At 41.6% G+C, this 18,779-nt stretch overlaps 1 protein-coding gene across 1 annotated transcript in view; it reads right to left on the bottom strand.

The window, feature by feature from the left end:
• The window catches only part of tshr (thyroid stimulating hormone receptor), a 32,302-nt gene extending 13,946 nt beyond the window's left edge, over positions 1-18,356 (bottom strand). Inside the window, exons 1-5 of the mRNA XM_033648067.2 lie at positions 18,035-18,356; positions 8,510-8,581; positions 5,943-6,017; positions 966-1,040; positions 373-447 (exon numbers count right to left, since the gene is read on the bottom strand). Coding sequence (XP_033503958.2) covers positions 373-447; positions 966-1,040; positions 5,943-6,017; positions 8,510-8,581; positions 18,035-18,207 — 470 coding nt within the window. The 5' untranslated portion in view covers positions 18,208-18,356. The remainder of the gene's footprint in view (positions 1-372; positions 448-965; positions 1,041-5,942; positions 6,018-8,509; positions 8,582-18,034) is intronic.
• Positions 18,357-18,779: the final 423 nt, after the last annotated feature.

Genomic DNA, 18,779 nt, shown 5'->3' with positions numbered 1-18,779 from the left:
TGTTTGTATGAACAGTGCGTCACACTGAATGGGCCTGTGTTGGCAGGAAACTCAGTGATGTCTCGGGAAATAACAATCGCTTTTCGGGACACTATCCCGACAGGGAACGCATTGCTGTCTCCATAAAAATCAACCCTTTTGTGGCACTATCTCCACTGGAAATACAGTGACAGAAAACCTGTTTGATGGCAAGAAAGCCGCTGGAAACACAACAATGACTCACTAAAAAACAACCGCTTTTGTTGTTTGTTGGTCTGCAGCTTGGCAGCCATTAACCAACCCCTCCATCTCTTGATAGCAAAAACAGCTCATATACATTGATATGATATGTATCGAGCTTTGTGCTTAAATTTAAAAGTTCCGGCAACTCACAGCATGAAGTTTATGTCACTAGAGTGGATGTTGCTCAGGTCGGGGAAGGAAGAAAGGCCAGTGTTGAAAATCCCCCTGAATAACAAGAGGATACAAACAGTCAGGACATACAGCAGACACAACACAGACCACATAAGCTCCTTTAAAAAATAACAGTATATGATTTTCTCATTATTAATCCCCAGTGGGGGCGCGTCAAACGGTGTAGTGCAGAAGTAGATCTAAAGATCTGAGTTTAGTGGATGACATCATTTAATAATAACCAGCCTGTTAATTTCACAGCGTATTTATTAGTGACACATAATGGGACATAAAGGACTTTTAGGTGATCAGGCCAACTATGTGGAATTCTTCTTAAAGGTTTTGCAGCCACTTTTCTGGAGCCAACCTGTACCACCTCTTTAAACTCAAGTGAAGCGTGACTCATTCTTGCCCAAACTGGTACACACGATGCTATGAATAGATCACGATGTCTAAATTATTACCAGACAGAAGCATTTTAAATATAGACACTCCATCTTTTTGGATCGCCATAATGTTGTCAATATGTGGAATTCAATGATAAAAACTGTTCGTGCATGAAAAATACTCACAGGTATTTTAGGTTTGGGAGATTTTTAAAGGCTTCTGGGTCGACGTAGGTCAGAGTTTTTGCATTACGAATCTCTCTGAAAGAAAAGAAAACCATTTATTGAAGATGAAAAACAAATGACAGAAGTGTGTGTGGTGGCCACTGTGAAAGGATTCAGACACACGTTTAGAAACACACACTGCGAGGTCTTTAAAAGTTGCTGACAGAACAGGACAGGTTACATGCCAGTGTGCAGGAGGAGGGAAACTTGGTGCAGACAGCCAGGGCCGAAGTTGAGTCCAATTAGTGTTTCATTAGTGTGTTTACTCTGGTCCACCCTGGGCTGGACCGAACACCTCTCTCTGCTGTCTGAGGCCATGTGATGCTCCGTCCTGGCCCTCCTTCACACACCTGGCAAACCACACTCGGCCCAGCAGACAGACGTGGTCAGGTCAATGGAAGTCACGGACTGGGAGAGGTTCATCTTCCCAGTGCTGCTGTATATCTGAGGGCTGTTCAATCAGCCAATATAACCATTACATATTTTGTCAGGCAGGCTGTAAAACTCCTGAGTGGCAGCAGATGAGCCAAAAAGACAAGGTGAAGAGTTTGAATCTTTGTCACAACTCTTTGAACTCAGTCACCCAGTGCTCGTTGTCAACTCATTGCTTTTGCTTGGATTTTCTGTTGATAAAGTTTGTGTTTCTGTGGGCGGTGGGTGGTCTCTCCTCAGCCGTGGTGACTTTGGCTGATCGCTTTAACTAAGCAGTCTGAAACGGTTTGAGTTCAGCCTCACTAAAAAGCAGAATCAGGTTTGTGTGGCCAAGTTAAACGGCACCATTATCACACAGGAAAAAAGCCTGTCCTGCACAAAACAGGCTGTTCTCATGCACTGTTCGTACATATACCTACAAAAAGTAACACAGCACAAATAACCACAATAACCAACGTAATTATGAGCCAGTAATTAGTGTTTATTCTCCAAATACTGCTATTACGTGACCAATGTGCTGACGGGAGTAAAAAAGTATGAAGTCACAGGACATAGGAATTTCCTCTCGGAGACTGGTGTTTGGAACCGTGTGAAACCAATGAACTTTAAGTTATTTTATGGTACATTTTCACCATGTCTCTTTTCCTAAACCTAACCAACATAATTTTATTTTCCATAAAATGAACTGAGATATCTTTACGTTAAGTAAGTAACTTCATTTGTAGGGCGCTGAGTCATTAGATATACAAACCGTTTAATTTACATTTTCGTAAGATATCATAAGAAATGTCATATGGGGATACGTAGCAAAGAAAACTTTAAAGAGGTTGTTCAAATGCAAAAAAAGAAAAAGAATCAATTATTTTAAGATCTTCATTATATGACCATTACATAGAGTGTTGCTGTAAATGAGTTAGCATTGCCACTCCTGATTCCTGTGTCTTGAAGTCAGAGGGTTTTTGGTTGGATGCCTGAAATAAGGTCTGTAGCCATGTTTCCATCAGCCTGTTTAGATGCGCATCTAGAAGTATCGCATCGGAAAATTATGATGGAAACGCCAAAATTCGAATTAAAATCCCCTGATTCGCACAAACTAAAATATGCTCGCTTTAGCCGGGTTTCGGTTGATTCGAAAAAATGTTGATTCGCAAAACGGGGGATGGAAACAGTTATGTTCGAATTAAGTCTGATGTAGCGCACCTCTCTCCATGGTGATATCCACACTCCGGGTCGGGAAGGCGGTAATGCATTTACAAGCTGGCTGCCAACCGCCAGAAAACGTAGAAGAAGAAGAATGCGAGACTTGTTATGTTTCCGGTCCTGCGGAAAACTCGCACAAGTTCGTAGTTTCCACCAAAGTCCGTACATTTAATGGAAACACACAGGATTCGTATTTCTTTTAATGCGCATTTCCCAATGATTCTAATCACTTTTGGATGGAAACATAGCTAGTGGTTCACACAAGCTCAGGGGACTTCCATGTTTTGTTCTACAACATAAAATACGTCAGTAAATACCCCACCTCTGAATTTTGAAGCTTTTATGTATCTTAAAAAAGGTGCTGGGATGCTAACAAGTAGCTAAAAGTGATTTCTTTGCAGTCTCCCTGTGGTGGTGACATTAAGTCATGCCGCTGTGATGTAGTTTGTTTATAGTGTTATGTTTGCTTTTTACTTTTTGCAATTGCATTTACACTTAAAGAATCATAAAAGAGGTTTTTAATTTGTGAGTATTTTGCTGGACAAAATGTAAGTATCATAAATGTTTGTTTGCCACAGAGTTTATTTTCCGCAGTAATCCAAAATGTAATGGGAAAATGCAAGAGGGAACCAAGGGTAACCAGGGCAACTTCATGTAAAAGTTCATGTAAAAATTAGGGATGTCCCAATAAGATCTCAAAGATTGGTATCAGGGGCCAATAAAGGAATTTTTTTACTGATCGGGATTGTCTATATTGAGCTATATGGAGCCAAATTCTATCCTTTGTTTTACGTCAGCTGGTATTTTTACTCGCACAGTTTTAATGCACAGCAACGCTCCACTGTTTGTCCCACCTGCGTCGAAACACTACATGCCTTAAATGAAAGCAAAACACACTATGATACTGTTTATGTTATGAACCAAAGTTATTAGCATTTGTTTCATTTCAGCTAAATGTGAGACAGCAGTGCAGAGCTGGACACAGCCACACTCATGACGTTGCAAAGTAGTGGATGCATTGAAACTTAACATTTCTTATTTTTCAACAACGTTGTGGTTAATGTGTGGTTAGGGTTAAGGCTAGTTCACATTACACGATTTTCACCGTCATTTTGACGTCGCAGAGGATCTTGAGAGCCACCATGGGTCGGAGGTGAGTCGGTAGATAGTCTGCCACGGCGAGTCCTCGTGCGAACAAGCCTATGAGCAAGTCGCCCCCTCGTCTGTGACTCACAGGAGGACGGAAGAGATGTGAGGAGGACAAGCCGCAGGGTTGCCAGGTCCAGTCGCTTCTTTTGGGCTTGTTTCCATAGCCCTGGTTGCTTGTTTCTCTCCCAAGATCTGGCAACACTGACAAGCCGGCAAGCAACAACAACAATGACGGCATCCGCAGGATCACGGGGAGCGCATTGTGTTTGGACCCAGGCCCTGGAGGCAGATCTGATTCAACACTGGGAAGATTATTCATGCCTTTACGATGTGTCGTCTCCAAGTTAAAAAACGTAGTTTGGTGATGTCAGCGTTATCTGGGGCTCTGTCGGGAGGGCTCTGTGGAGAAATCTTATGGTGTGTACACACAGGTCGTAACACAGTTGGCGAGACTCCCGATGACAGAAACACACGTCGCCAGGTATGAACACTCAAAAGATTGCGATAGTCTCCGCGACGCAAAATCGGGATGAAAATCGTGTAATGTGAACTAGCCTAGCGTTATTTTTGTTTGTTGGTCTCGAACGATGGTCTGCAGCTTGGCAGGCGTCTCGTGTAGGTGTCACACCATCCACCATGCCCTCCATCTCCAGATAACTAAGTCAGCTCATATACCACGTCACTTTACAAATGTTGATATGATCCATATGAAACATGCAAATATATCATATTTGTGGTTTGTAGAAACACACCATACCAACATTTTCTTGTGGGCCCTATTTCAGACAGCAGGCTCAACAAACTCTGAGCCTAATCCCGATCTCTGAGTTGACTGAGTCTGAGCTGAGAAACTTGGGTCACTTCTTGCACCAAAAAGCAACATGGCAATGGCATAATGCCAAACTTGAGGCTTCAAAACGGTATTCCTCAAACCAGTGGGTGATGTCACAGTGGCTACGTCTACTTCTTTTGTACAGTCTAAGGTTTTTTTTCTCACAGAACTGACCAAGAATGAAGAAACACCATATTATTTGCCAATGGATTTATCTGTTTATATATATTCCCAGTAAAAAACAAGAATTCTTGACATCGGTGGTTCATGTGATGGTGGCAGGATAAAAACTTCACCCAGCCCCCTCTGAATTCTCAGCTCCTCCGACTGCAGTCTCAGATCCACAGCTGCTGTCGGCCTGGAGCAGCCAACAGGAAGCAGAGCATTAATTTGTGTCTGACCCTGAAGGAAACCTGAGAGAGATGCCATTATCTGATGTATGGCACCACACCACACCAATCAGTGGCAAATAGACCCCGGAGATCCAAAACACACCCCCAGAACACTGATACAGCCCTCAGCGAGCGGTTTGAATTATTGTTTCTGTCTGCATTTAGATGTCTGGAATTCAGCAGCTAATAAGGAAAGACTAAAAGGCAGGATAATTAAGTTAAAAGTGACAGCCAAATGATACACGCACATGCACCAAGCTGTGTCAAATTAATTCCTGTAGCTGTTAATCATGAGTTACTGTCTCACACGGCTACACATGCCCACGTTGCATACAGGAATTGAGTGGAGACGAACTCACAAACAGCTGCGTTACAAAGATGCTGTAACTTGGAACAAATCATTCACATAGGCAGGAAGTCTTGTAGTAATATATGAAGTGCTAGGAGGTGTTCTGCTGGAAAGTGTGTGGTCCACCCGGAGACTGAGCCATAAATCTCTATCCTATAATTGAGAATAGAGTGCACCTTGCTAGACTTTTTCCCCTGAGCTGCTTCAACGAGAGCTGGAGCATGAAGAAGACGAGGAGAGAAGCCAAATGCTGGCTGTTGTTGGGCCTTTGTGCTCTAACGTGCTTATTCTGTTTAGACCGGGCTTGGTAGTAATGCTCCAGATAACAACTTACTTCATTGAATTGAATTGTTTCTCATCTAATTTACATGTTCCCACAACAATTTCTTGAATTGCGAGTGTGTCTGATGAGGAGCAGAAAGTGGTGTGCGGGGGAGAAAATAAGCTCCTAATGTGTTTCTTCCTTGCTTCCATTTGCTGCCGGCAAGGTTGAAAATTAAGCATTTTTCTCTCCAGAGAGCAAATAGAGCAGCTTAATCAATAAGGATCGATAAAGAGCGTGCCATTTTCCTTTAGTTACTCACATGTGGGTGATTTTCCTCAGGCTGTGGAACGAGTGCCTCTCCAACCTCTGCAGCGTCATATCCACCGATATATATCTGAAAGAAACACACAGAGCTTACATCAAATCTAGAGGACAAATTGTCTTTGTAATATCAAAATAATTACCTGTTTTTAAAACTGTCTACCTTAAGAATGAAGGTACTGTATACCAGGCGAAATATAAGATGTGTTTTTATAAATGAGTCTGAGTGTGTGGCTCTAAAACCGGCCCTAAAGCCTGCAACTCTTTCCTGAATTTATCACCCCTCCTCGCCTAAAGCCTCCAAAGTCATGGGTAATTTTACAGGTATGCGCCCCACATATACATTACCCAGTCATCAGTCACTCTGCTCCCATTTGTTATTACTTGGTAACAAGTATGCTCTTTAAATAAACCAACTTAGCACTCGATAAACCTCAGAAATGACTAGAAACTAGAATTACTGCCTTACATTTGTATACCTCTGTGAACCAGTCAAGTTGTAGTTACAGTATACACCCATGTCTGTGAAAACATGGACACATCTTCAACCCGTAGACACCTAAGATTAGAGTCACTAATTCAGTATCTGACCAAATGTCTCCCCTTCTGTTCCCGAATTATGGCAAATAATGGAAGTTGACTTTTGACCTTTAGATAAAAAAAAATGATCACTTCATCATTTTATCCAATTAGTTAATTATGTGAAAATTTGTTATAAATAGCATATGAATTCTTGCGTTACGCACAAAAACGTGTTTTGTGAGGTCAAAGTGATCTTGACTTTTGACACTTTGACCACCATATTCTTATCCTTATGTCACTGTAAACATTTGTGCCAATCTTGAGGAAATTCCCTTAAGGCAGTCTTGAGATATTGCGTTCACGAAAGTGAGACACGCAAGGTCACAGTGACTTTGACTTTTAAACACCAAAATCTAATCAAGTCATTGTTGATTCCAAGTGGACATTTGGGCCAAATTTGAAGAAATTACATCAAGGCATTCTTGAGATATTTTGTTTTTGACAAAGAGACAGATGCAAGATCACAGTGACCTTGACCTTTAACCACAAAAATGTAAGCAGTTCATTGTTGAGTCCTAGTGGACGTGCCAAATTTGAGGAAGGTCCTTCAGGACGTTCTTGAGATATTGCATTTATGAGAGTGAGATGGACACAATTTCACATTGACCTTGACCTTTGGCCACAAAAATCTAAGCAGTTTACTGCTGAGTCCAAGTGGACATTTGAAGAAATTCGCTAAAGGCAATACTGTGTTTTTGAGAATGAGATGGACACCAGATCAAAGTGACCTTGACCTTTGAACTGTGAGAACCAAAGTTCAATCAGTTCAAGTCCAAGTGGACATTTTTGTTAAAGTTCTCTCAAGGCGTTTTAGAAATAATGCATTCACGAGAATGAGATGGATGTATAGTCATAGTGACCTTAAGATGTTTGACTACCAAGATGAAATCAGTTCATTGTTGAGGCTGTTTGTGCCAAATTTAAAGATACTTCCTCAAGGTGCGCTTAAAATATCATGTTAATGAGAATGGGACAGACAAGGTCATGGTGACCTTGACCTTTGATAACCAAAATTTAATCAGTCATTTTTAAGTGGATATTATATGGATATTTGTGCCAGAGAAAAATTACCTCCAGGTGTTCTCAAAATACAGTATTGCGTTTTTGAGAATGAGATGGACGTAAGGTCAAAGTGACCTTGACCTTTGACCACTAAAATTCTGTTTATCACTGAATCCAAGTGGACGGTTGTGTAAAGTCTGAAGAAATTTGAAATATTGCATTTAATGAGAATGAGACCGATAAGCTGAAAACATAGTGCCTCTGGTCACAGCTATCGTCGGCACGGAAACATAAAATTTACTATAGTTATAATACGTTATAAAACGTTTGATTCAATTGCCTTGAGATATAGTTATAATAGGGGCTTAATAAAATACATCTCAGTGTTCACAAACTAAAAGGGAGTTGAAGAATCTGACATTTTGTTGGTTTTCTATCATTTTATGTGGACAGTGAAACAGAATCAGTGGAAACACTGGCTGTGAGCACTTTGAGGCTTACAGTAAACCTCTCATCCACCTCCGTCTCCATTCAAGCATGACTTGGACGCAGACTGATGTCGGACTCGGCGGCTGGGGATCAAGGCTCAAGTGTATATTTTACCTCTACACAGAGACTTCACCTCTACTGGGAGTCTCGAATCACCACACACCTAAAACGCTCTGCTGGAATACCGAGCTGGTGTCCAAGCCCTGCTGCGGTCGAAGGACCAACATTCCTATTGATGGAAAGCATTAGCGCTTCCAGCTGTGATTAGGAGCCAGCGGTGATACTAAACAGAGAGCGTATCAGCTGCTTGGGTAGGAGACAGAAAGGAAAGGGGTGGGGAGTTTGGGACTGGGAGAGATTCTCACTTTTGAAGCAGTTGAAAGGCAAACAGGTGGATGAGAGCAACTGTGGAGTGTTTATGTTTGAATAGCAGTTAATGAGAAGTGTTTGAGCCTTGAGCGGAATAATCCCACTGAATAAATTACCACTCACATCCTTGAGATGTTGACCATGTTGGTGAAGGCGTCCGCTGGCACGGATGTCAGGCGTGTCTCTAAAAGCAATCTGGTTGAAAAATAAAGAAGGAGATGTTAGTTGACACAAACACATTTGACTCTCTGTATCTTCTCATGGCTCTTCAACATTTTTAAAGGAAGTAGTAGATATTTTAGGAAATATTTATTCACTTTCTTGCCAAGATTTAAACAAGAAGACCACTCTCACATCTGTATAGGGGCTGTGTAAAAAAATATGATACAAGTACCAATACCAGTACCCTTAGGGTGCTTTCACACCTGCCCTGTTTTGTTCGGTTCAGTTGAACTCAGTGTGAACACAGTGTGGTTCGTTTGGGCAGGTGTGAACACAGCAATCGCTCTCGGGTGTGCGCCAAAACAACCAGACTGAGACCTTCTTGAAGAGGTGGTCTCGGTGAGGTTACAAACGAACTCTGTTGCGGTTCGTTTGTGGTGGAAAGACCATGTAAAGTCATATAAAGACCATACCTTTCTAAGACCATATGCTAAGCTAACCATCTCCTGGCTGTGCCTTCATATTTAAAGTAAAAGTGAAAAAACAAACATATATCCTAAAATATCAAACATTGAATGGACGAGGCTAAAACCTTGCACCTGGACATTTTCTGAGTATACTCATTGCACATATTGACATTTAACTTGACAATACTCAAGATTCTCTTTGTAGTGAACATGATTCTGTTATCAGAAGTAAATTTCATATTCAGAATTGTTTTTACAAGTGTACAATAACTCCAGACAAGACAAGATCTAAAAGACAAAGGCAGATAAAGGCTCGGCACTGATAACATTCAGAATCAGATGAAAGGTTTCTTTGAAGCACATGGTGAAACAGACCCCTTATTCTAGGACCATGGAAAGAAAACAAAGACTTAGATCTGCCTGGACCTGAGCTGGCAGCCAAATCAAACAATGTCTGGGTCTGTTTAGGACAATGTTTCAGAATGTAAGGTTAGGACTTAAGTGTGGGAGGAACAGACTAAAACTGACCTCAACATTGCTCAGGATAAATTAGTACCCAATGTTACAGTTACGCTGTAAAACCAAGGGTTAAGGGATCCAATCCATATTCCTACATTTTACCCACATGTCAAACATTTTAGCTTGCTGCAAGTTTTTGCATAAAAGGAGAGGAAATTGTTCAAGATTTCAAAAATCTAAGAATTTCAAAAATACTTGTCCTTTGTGAGTGGCACAGTGGTGCAGTGGTTAGCATTGTTGCCTCACAGCAAGAGGGTTCCTGGTTTGAACCCAGGGTGGGGGAGCCCCTCTGTGTGGAGTTTGCATGTTTTCCCTGTGTCAGTGCGGGTTTCCTCCAGGTACTCCAGCTTCCTCCCACAGTTCAAAGACATGCAGGTTAACCGGTGACTCTAAATTGCCCGTAGATGTAAATGTGAGCGTAAATGGTTGTGATAGTCTGACGCCCTGTTCAAGGTGTACCCTGCCTTTTGCCCAGTGTCAGCTGAAGGAATACACATCTGCTGCTGAGCCATGTAAGCAGCTCTGGTCTAATGACAATGGGAAAGGAGTCTATAGCTTATTTTTAGGGTTTTTTCCGGTGTTAAAAAACTTGCGTACATGCACCAATTTTGGTGGAGAAGGGGTAAAAGTCAGCTCATTTAAATGTAATCAGAACTAAGTCACTTTAAAAATGTTTATATGATACATATGAAACATGCAAATGTGACGTGTCCATGGTTTGCAGAAATGTACAATACCAACATTTCCTTCTGGCGACTGGACTGCCTGACAGCCGACCTCATCTCATATCGACGCTCAGTCATGGACGATACGACGTGAAAGGTACCCTGGATGCATTGGTTGTTGACGTTCTGGGACACCGTGTCAAGTTCTGCCTGTTACATGCATTGTGTTCTTTCAAAATACACCTCTTATTTCACAAGAAATGTACTGCTCACATACAGTCTCTTTCAAAATAAAAGCACTACGTTGGTACAACACTGCGAATTTACTTTTTTTCCTTCAACAACAAAAGCAAGTGGTAAGGTTTAGGAAAAAAGAGCAGGGTTTGTCTTTATAGTCTTATGGGACACGAACAACGCTCTCTCGGGTGAAAGTCGGTGTTTGTTGGATCCATCAACCACCCTTCCTGCCAGCCCTACTCAGACTTTGCCACCCTAACCTTCGTTCTTGTCCCGCCTCGTTCCCCCTGATGCCGTTGGGCACTGTTAAACTATAACAGTGACGGGCCACGTATCATGCCCATGTTAAAGGACGGCTTTTTTTGTTGGAGTCTGATGCAGGTAGTCACTGCATTTCAACAACTTCGGAGTGAGACTGTGTTGGATAAGGACCTTCTGGACCTCCTACTAGGTGTAGCAGGTACCTTTTAACCCGTACCTATGAGGCTGAGAACCACTGATAACCACTGATAACACCCATTCAATTAGTGATAACACTTGAGCATTTGGCATCATATTTAGTTGGTAAACGAGGGTGGTATTGATCATCTCGTATAACTGCATGCAACAGAATCAGATAAATGTATCTCCCAACATGTCTGACTTTAAGAGTACCTTGTTGGCATTTCCAGTCAAAATGTGTTTTTTGTTTCATGCGATCACGCTGCAGATTTTGTTGTGGTGCATTTAGAAATCACAACATCTTTGTAGAAGAAAGAGATGAAGATGATAGCCACATGTGTTGATGTCATGTTGTACGTCAGGGCCACCCTGCAGAGGGATGCACACCCAGAGTTTGTACCACTGCATCCTGTCTCAGCTGGTAACAACACATGCATCCATTTGGAAACAGGTATGAATAAGAGACTCAGCCAAAGCCACCATCTTCACGCACCTTTGGTTCATCAGGGGAACAATAGACTAATTCAGAGCCTGAGATCTGGCCCATGAGTCTGAATCACGCTCTCATGGGGGGGGGGGTTGGTCAGTCAGTAGACACGGGAGCACAGCACCCTGCACACGCTTTGACAAACTCAAACAAACAAAGGGACACAGAGCAGACCCTGACACCAAACACCCCTGTCAGAACCGCACTGTTTCGCGCTGAAACCCAAATAACCAGCTCACATTTTCTCTCAGGAGCGCATGGAGAAGACCAATGAGCCCATCTCGGAGGCCTGAGGAGAAAATTACTCCTCCAATTTGTCATTTTGGATAGAAACCTGAGAAAACAAACAGGTTGGGAATTGAGTTTGAAGTGGGGAGAAGCCACATAATTCCTAATATTGTCTGCGTTGGGCCGACAGCGTCGCTGTGTTTACTATGGGCTCGGTTTTATTTTGATGTGTAATGGTCTGTGGTGACTGGTGGAGAGGGCCACTTACATATTCTGCTGCACATTTCAACCTCCAGAGTGATTCAGTGTAAACACTTACCGCGTAGAAATTCTGTCTCTATAAAGATCCTTAATACAGAGTTACTTTTTATTTTATTTTTTTCTGTTCTGATGGCGGTGGTTGTGCACAATGATTTTCCCTTCAAATTAGTTTTATTCTGGGGTTTATAAAAGATTACATTTGTTTTTTCATAAATATCTGGGGTAATTACTACAGAATGTGAAGTAATAGTAGGAAAATTTCCATCCCATGATCCTTCGGTACAAATTAATAGCTGGGAAACTGTCAGTATTTCCAGCAATCTCAGCTACAGCTCATCATGTTCGACGTCCCACTTCTTATTTTACAATTAATCCCAGTGCTCATCTGTAACCATTCAGGAAACAGCATCAGGACTTCACTCTACAGTCGGTTTTATTAGACGAGAGGTCGAGGGACAACGAGTATCTCGAGTTATCACGTTTAAAACCCAATCCAAAATTTCTGAGGTTTTTGAAAGACTGGAACTGCTGTGTTTTCCCCCCCCTTTCCCTTGAAGTCTTTTTTCCCCTCCTAATTATTCTCAAATGGAGCTCACCGGGTGTTTGAGAAATGTGCTGTAAAAGGTAAATATTGTATTTGAATGCATCGTCCAGACGTAGTCGGGAGTCACGCTACGCAGTCTTTTAAGCGTCTGTGCTTTCCTTTCCACCTCTCTGACTCCCAGTGACACATGGAGTAACCTGCACAACACACACACACACACACACACTCTCAAAGGACTCCAAACTCTAAGTATCCACATATGTACACTCACACACAGACACGCACAGACGTCTGTTTTGCATTCACATTGTTTTGTGAATAGAACTTTTACACGTTCTCCTCCACAAAAGAATTTCTAACTAAACTATTATGTTAATAAAAGAATTAGTGCAAACAATGCTTGCCCGTAATGTGGCATTTTCAAAATGAGTGTATAAGTAAAGACGCCTTTTTCGTTGGTTTCAAACGCCGTAAGTCACTGCCCAAGCGCCGTATTTCAAAGACTTTGCAGTGAGACTGGGCTCACTGGGAGGGAACCAGAGGGTGGGCAGTATGCTTCCGCACCACCACCGTCCAGATATCAGCAGTAACTGTTGTATGAGCACAGTGCAGGGTGGCGGTGATTACCGAGCCGGTGGTATATGTGACGCGTTCGGAGTGAGAATGTGTTGCCCCAGTTATCACTGTTAGCTTTGTTAGCATTGCTGCTGCTCTGTTAGCACTGTCAGTGGCTAGCCTCACATGCACTAACTCGCACATGTGGTCAGACAATCTACCACAACAAAGAGCAGGCCAACTCAGAAGTTAGCGCCCCCCTGGTTCCTTTATCAAAAATCCAGTGGGATTTTTCCATTGGATTTTAGTTATTGCAGAAAATAAGCTCTGTGGCAAACAAAAGTTATTATACTTACATGTTTTTTTCAGCAGGATAGTCTTCACAAATTAACTCCACTTTTATGATTTTTTAAGCATACATGCAATCGCCAAGAGTAAATAGCCAATGTTTTGCTATTAATATTGGAAGCGTATTGCATTCACTTGGCAAATAAAAAACATCTGTTTTATTGAGTATTTTTTTCTGTTTTTTTGTGGTATTTTATTTTTGTTTTTCGGGCTATTTTTTTTTGTTTTTCTGAGTATTTTTTTCTGAGTTAAGAGAGCAATAGAACAACAGAAGCTTTCATTCCTTTCTTGAGAGCTCGATATAATGGAAGCAAACATGACCCGCTTGTTTAGCTTAATCCAGTTTTACTTTGTTGTGGGTTTGAGACACTGGGAGATACTCTTGTCTTTAAGTCATATAGATGGCGTTATCATTAGTTTGTCAACTTAACGCAGGCACCTTATCTCCCAGTGTAAAAAAATTACCATGAAAAACAGAAAAATAAAAAAATTACTCCGAAAAACAGAAAAAATTACTCAATAAAACAGATTTTTTTTTTTATTTGTCAAGTGAACGCAATATGCTTCCGTAATTAATGAACTACACCACGGCAGCATAACTTCAACGTAGCAACCAGGCTGTAAAGCTGTGTTTGGCACAGTCGACATGATGACGCAAAATCTCCACAAATAAAAGCACCATATTTATGATTTGCGCAGTGTAAACGCAATTGCAAGATGTAAAAAATTAATGTTAGGCTATAAACAAATGACACCAAGGTTGCATGACTGTACGTTGCCACCACAGCGAGGTTATATAGCCAAGTCTCATTTAGCGACTTGTTAGCAATTGTCGTCATCGTAAAAGCTTAAAAATGTATCAGTGGGGTATTTACTGATGTATTGTCCTATGACTTAGAACAAAACATGAAAGTCTCCTAAGCTTGAGTTAACCACAAACCTTGTTTCAAGCATCCTTGAAAAGAAGCATCCTTATTTCAAAAACCCACTGACTTCAGGACAAGAGAACCAGGAGCACTGAAATGCTAACTCATTGCCAGACTTAAGATTCATTTCTGCTGCACTCTATTATTCCACATCTTTAAACAGCAAATAGTTGTCAGCTAAGCTAACCGGTGTCATGCTTCATAAATAGGAGATGGTATTGATCTTGTCATGTTACTCAAGAAGCAGGTAATACTTCCTAAATGGTTGATTTTTTGTCATATTATTTTAACCTGAAGTTTCAACAGGGGCCAGGGACAAAACAAACACTATGACCATATAATAAAGATGGACGACATGACCGCTCCATAAAAGTGAAGCCAAAACACCTGGATTACCCCCCGGTGACTGGCTGCAGTATACCCCATAAACCCCGCCCCTTCCATGTTAGCGAAAGGGACATGAACCAAACTAAAAACTCAAAGTACACAGCAAATAAAGTCTTCCCAAAGATGGTTCTGTCATTTTAGGTTGTTTTATCACACTGCTTTAAGTTAAAGTATTGTTTTTCTGATAAGTTTTAGTTAGTTTTGATGGTGTAAAAAGGGGGTGTGACGTCATGATCGACAGCTTTTGAGTGCTCAAGATCAGTAGATCCCTTCTCCACAGACTCTGGCTCCAAATTACATCACTAGCACAAGATGGCAGCGGCTATATCTGGGATCTTTTAGCTTCATTTTTGCACAGTGGGAGTAAGAAGAGAGGCGTCATCCATCTTTATAAACAGTCTATGGTTGAGACAGTCGCTGGGAACAACAAAATTACCAAGTTACATTTGTACCCTGCCAAAACAAAGTCAAGCATCTATCTTTGTAAGCTACGTGCACACAGGATCCATCATTTCCACGCCTCCCTTTCATTGTATGTACACAGTTGTGCAGCGCTACGTGTTTTGAGAGATGGCGCGTCATGTTGGCCGCTCCTCATTTGCAGGCTACTTTATCCAAATCAGGGGCATCCAGCGCAACTTTCCAACTCTGCAAAAAACTTTAAAACTAACTGTTGATATAAAATGAAGATAGATTCAGCAGCTGCGTGGCTTATTTCTTACCTCAGATGTTTTTATCAGAACATTTCGGTTAACTATTTTTGTAGAATGAGAAAGTTTCCAAACAGGCAGCCATGTTGTTCTGGTTTTGATTCTGACCACTTATTGACACGCCCATCAAGCTTCCAATAATGGGACGTGGTGCAACCCCTTGTGTCCAAACACAGCCCTGTGGACATGTACCGTTAGTATGTCTCAGCCTGGCCCTCCTGACCCCGGGCAGGAGGGTCACTCAGTGTTTGTACAACAAAATCATACTCCCTCACGCCTCATCTGCTAGAACATCCCAGTCAGTACACCGTCTATTTTGGGCTTATTTGGCAGATATTTTTATCAGGAGGGGTGACGATCCACTGCTTGGTGGCATGCATTCATAGCTCTATCCTCTTTGAGAGCTCTGGGTAAACGCTGGGCAGGAATGTGAGTAAATCGTAGGGGACATCGGGGCATGTAGTCAAGAGAATTGGGGCAGTGATCGGGAGATAATGTTATGTGATGGGTGCTGTTGGAGGCGATGCAAAGTGGGGATTTGGGATTGGAATACAGAGGGATGTTCCAATAAACTGTAGGAAAGGAATGATGATTATCATAACAGCGTGCAGTTTTAGATAAATGATCATCGCTGCGCCCTACATCAGTGCTTTTCAGGAATTTTGCACAAGAGAAACAGTGACAACTGTTTTTTAAATTCTAGGACGAGACCATTTATTTTCACAACATCAGCAGAAGTTCAGTTAATAAGATGTAACAGTACCATCTGATGTATCACTCAAGAATGCTAATTTAAATGGAAATAGCCTCTCTGAGTCTTCCCGTTCTGTGTTTCCACACATCCCTCTGAAGGGCATGTGTTTCCATCACTCAAGGCCATGGCAAACTGGTTGCTCTCTGTTGCATAATTTTTGCCCTGTACTTAAGCAATTTAGGAAGTGTAAAAGCCCCGCTACATTTTTCAGAGGTGACCCTGACATATTACATCATGTCGGCTCTCTGGATTCTTGACAGAGTCTTAGGGGTCTTGGATAACAAGACGACAGATTGCACACAAATCTGCTATTAGTTAGATCCATTTATTTTATTTTATTTTTTTGCCCACTGCTAATAAGTCTCATAAACAACACAATGTTTTCTCAACAGCACATTAACAAGCTTTTTATGCTGGATTTGTCACCAGTGTGAGCGAAAGACGATAAAGCCTTGAAAACAACTTATTGCTTTTCCTCCCTTCACACTGCAAATTTTGGATTTTGGGGCATTTGGAGGACAAAACAAGCAACTTTGAGAAGCCATATCGAGCTCTTAAAATCATGCAGGGGAGCACAATCTTCTGACTTTTGAAATTATTTGAAAAAATAATCAACAGAACATAACTAATGAAAGTAATCATCGCTTGCAGCCTGAGCTGGCAGTAATATTATACAGTCATTTAAATGTTACTGGAAAGACTTTTTGTTCTTGGAAAGGGGAGTGGGTGCATTGTGATTCCACTCCGCTACATATAGTGTACATTTATATATATAAGCTGAATGAGCAGGTGTGTTTGTCACCTAAAGATTGTGTCCTGGTTGGTTCTTCCAGAGGCAGCAGGAGATTTTGTTAACTTTGTTTTCAACTATTTAGCGAGGGAGGTCAGTGAATGTATTTTGGCTGCTTTTATTTCTTCAGGTTAGATTTGGTCGTTAAATTAAAGGTATTTTAGGTGGTTGTTTTGGCTCCAGCTCTCTCTAAATTGTTAGTAATATACTAGTGTGTCGGTATATAATTGCAGATAAATCAGATTGTTTGCACAGTTGGTTCATGTGGCCGCTTGGGACTTGGGGAAGATGGGGGCTTAGTTCATGTTATGTCTCGGTCACCCACGTAACATGGAAAATTTGATATAGTGAGTTTTAATCAGACACTGAAAATCATCTTTCGTATTTTGCACAGTTTCTCTCTGCAGTGTGAACATGCAACTTTCTGCACATTCCTGATTTCTTCTCTTTCTCTGTCACTGTCTGTCAATCCATCTACCCTCCCATCAACGTGTTAGGTATTACAGTTAAACTTTCAGTGACAACGTAAGAGGTGAATTAAATCTGAGCAAAACCACAAATGTGCGTGAATTGTCCTGTGAATTTTATCCTTTCACTGGTATCATAACATCTTGTTAAAGAACTGCAGTTGAAAATTAGCCAGCTGGCTAACACTGGCACATTCACAGAAATGTCAATTAATGTGCATTGTCCTTATAAATAAGATAAAATAAATAAAAAATAGGCAGTTGAAGAGAAATTAACTTTATATTTAGGAAATGTAGGTTGTCTTTTAACCTCTTCAGCTACATACCTGCTTCATATTATATTATTTATAAGTAAAACATGGTGCAGATAAATTAATTACAGTCTTTACACATTATTATTATTTACAACTTTAGTGTTTCTTTATATATTTTACACCAAATCAAGCATAAAAGTCACACTGCCAACTTTAGAGCTTGTTAGTCACAGGCTTCATATAATAGAGTAAAAATAAGACCTTAAAAAGGAGTAACTACTTAACTTCCCAGGCAGCCTCTGAGTCCCTGTGGGAACACTTTGAAGGAATATTCATGATATCATAATGATTTTTCCTCGGGGTTAAGAGCACTTTACATTCAAAACGCATGAAGCAAAAAAGCACAGCAGAATCTCTTTTACAGATGCGTTTTGACGCCTACTTACAGTGTCTCCGTGCTTGCTGGAAACCTGGGGAGAATATCAATGTCAAGGCAGGAGATGGTGTGAGTCTCCCACTCCATGCACTCGCACACAGCAGGGCAGGAGTCAGCAGCCTCCGACGCGCCGCTGATGGGCAGAGTGACGAGCGTCAACAGCGCGCATGTTATCACCTGCATGCTGAGCGCTGCTCCAAATATCCTGCACTCACTTCTCGACAGTCCTCTTGGTGTCCACAACAACAAGTGTTTGCATCAGTTTTTAAGCAGGCCAGTCTGGTGTGTGGTGAATAATCCTCAGGTGCAGAGTGTTGGGCTCAGTTTGTCTGCAGGGCCCCGGGAGTCTCTGTGAAGGTGGAGATGCTGTACGGACAGCTGCAGCTCTGTGGTGGGGTTGGAGGTGGTCTTCAACTTGAGGGGAGGGTGGACTTCTGAGGCACTCTTGTGTTGGACTCGAGAATATTTTCTCTCCTGGTCTTTTTCCCCTTGCGTCGTGTGTTTTTTGTAGTCTTTTCTTTACAGTAAAGTTTCGGTAAACTGTTTATTCCAGTGTATTTCTCTGAGGGACTGTTCTGTACTTGTCACAGGAGGGGGGTGGCTGAGGTGTGACTTTTTTTTACCCTCCTCAAAGCTACAGATATTTTCCCTTGAGCCTCCCTGAGTGACTGGTGGAACATGCACGACCCTCCCTCCCTCCACCATAAATGAATTAGTAGATTTGAAAAACTTCCCTTTTGAGGTCTGAAAACTGA

The sequence above is a fragment of the Epinephelus lanceolatus genome, chromosome 13, assembly GCF_041903045.1.
Source record: "Epinephelus lanceolatus isolate andai-2023 chromosome 13, ASM4190304v1, whole genome shotgun sequence".
In the NCBI taxonomy this organism is placed as follows: domain Eukaryota; kingdom Metazoa; phylum Chordata; class Actinopteri; order Perciformes; family Serranidae; genus Epinephelus; species Epinephelus lanceolatus.
The sequence above is the reverse complement of the archived record's forward strand: the minus strand, read 5'-3'. Positions and strand labels throughout refer to the sequence as shown.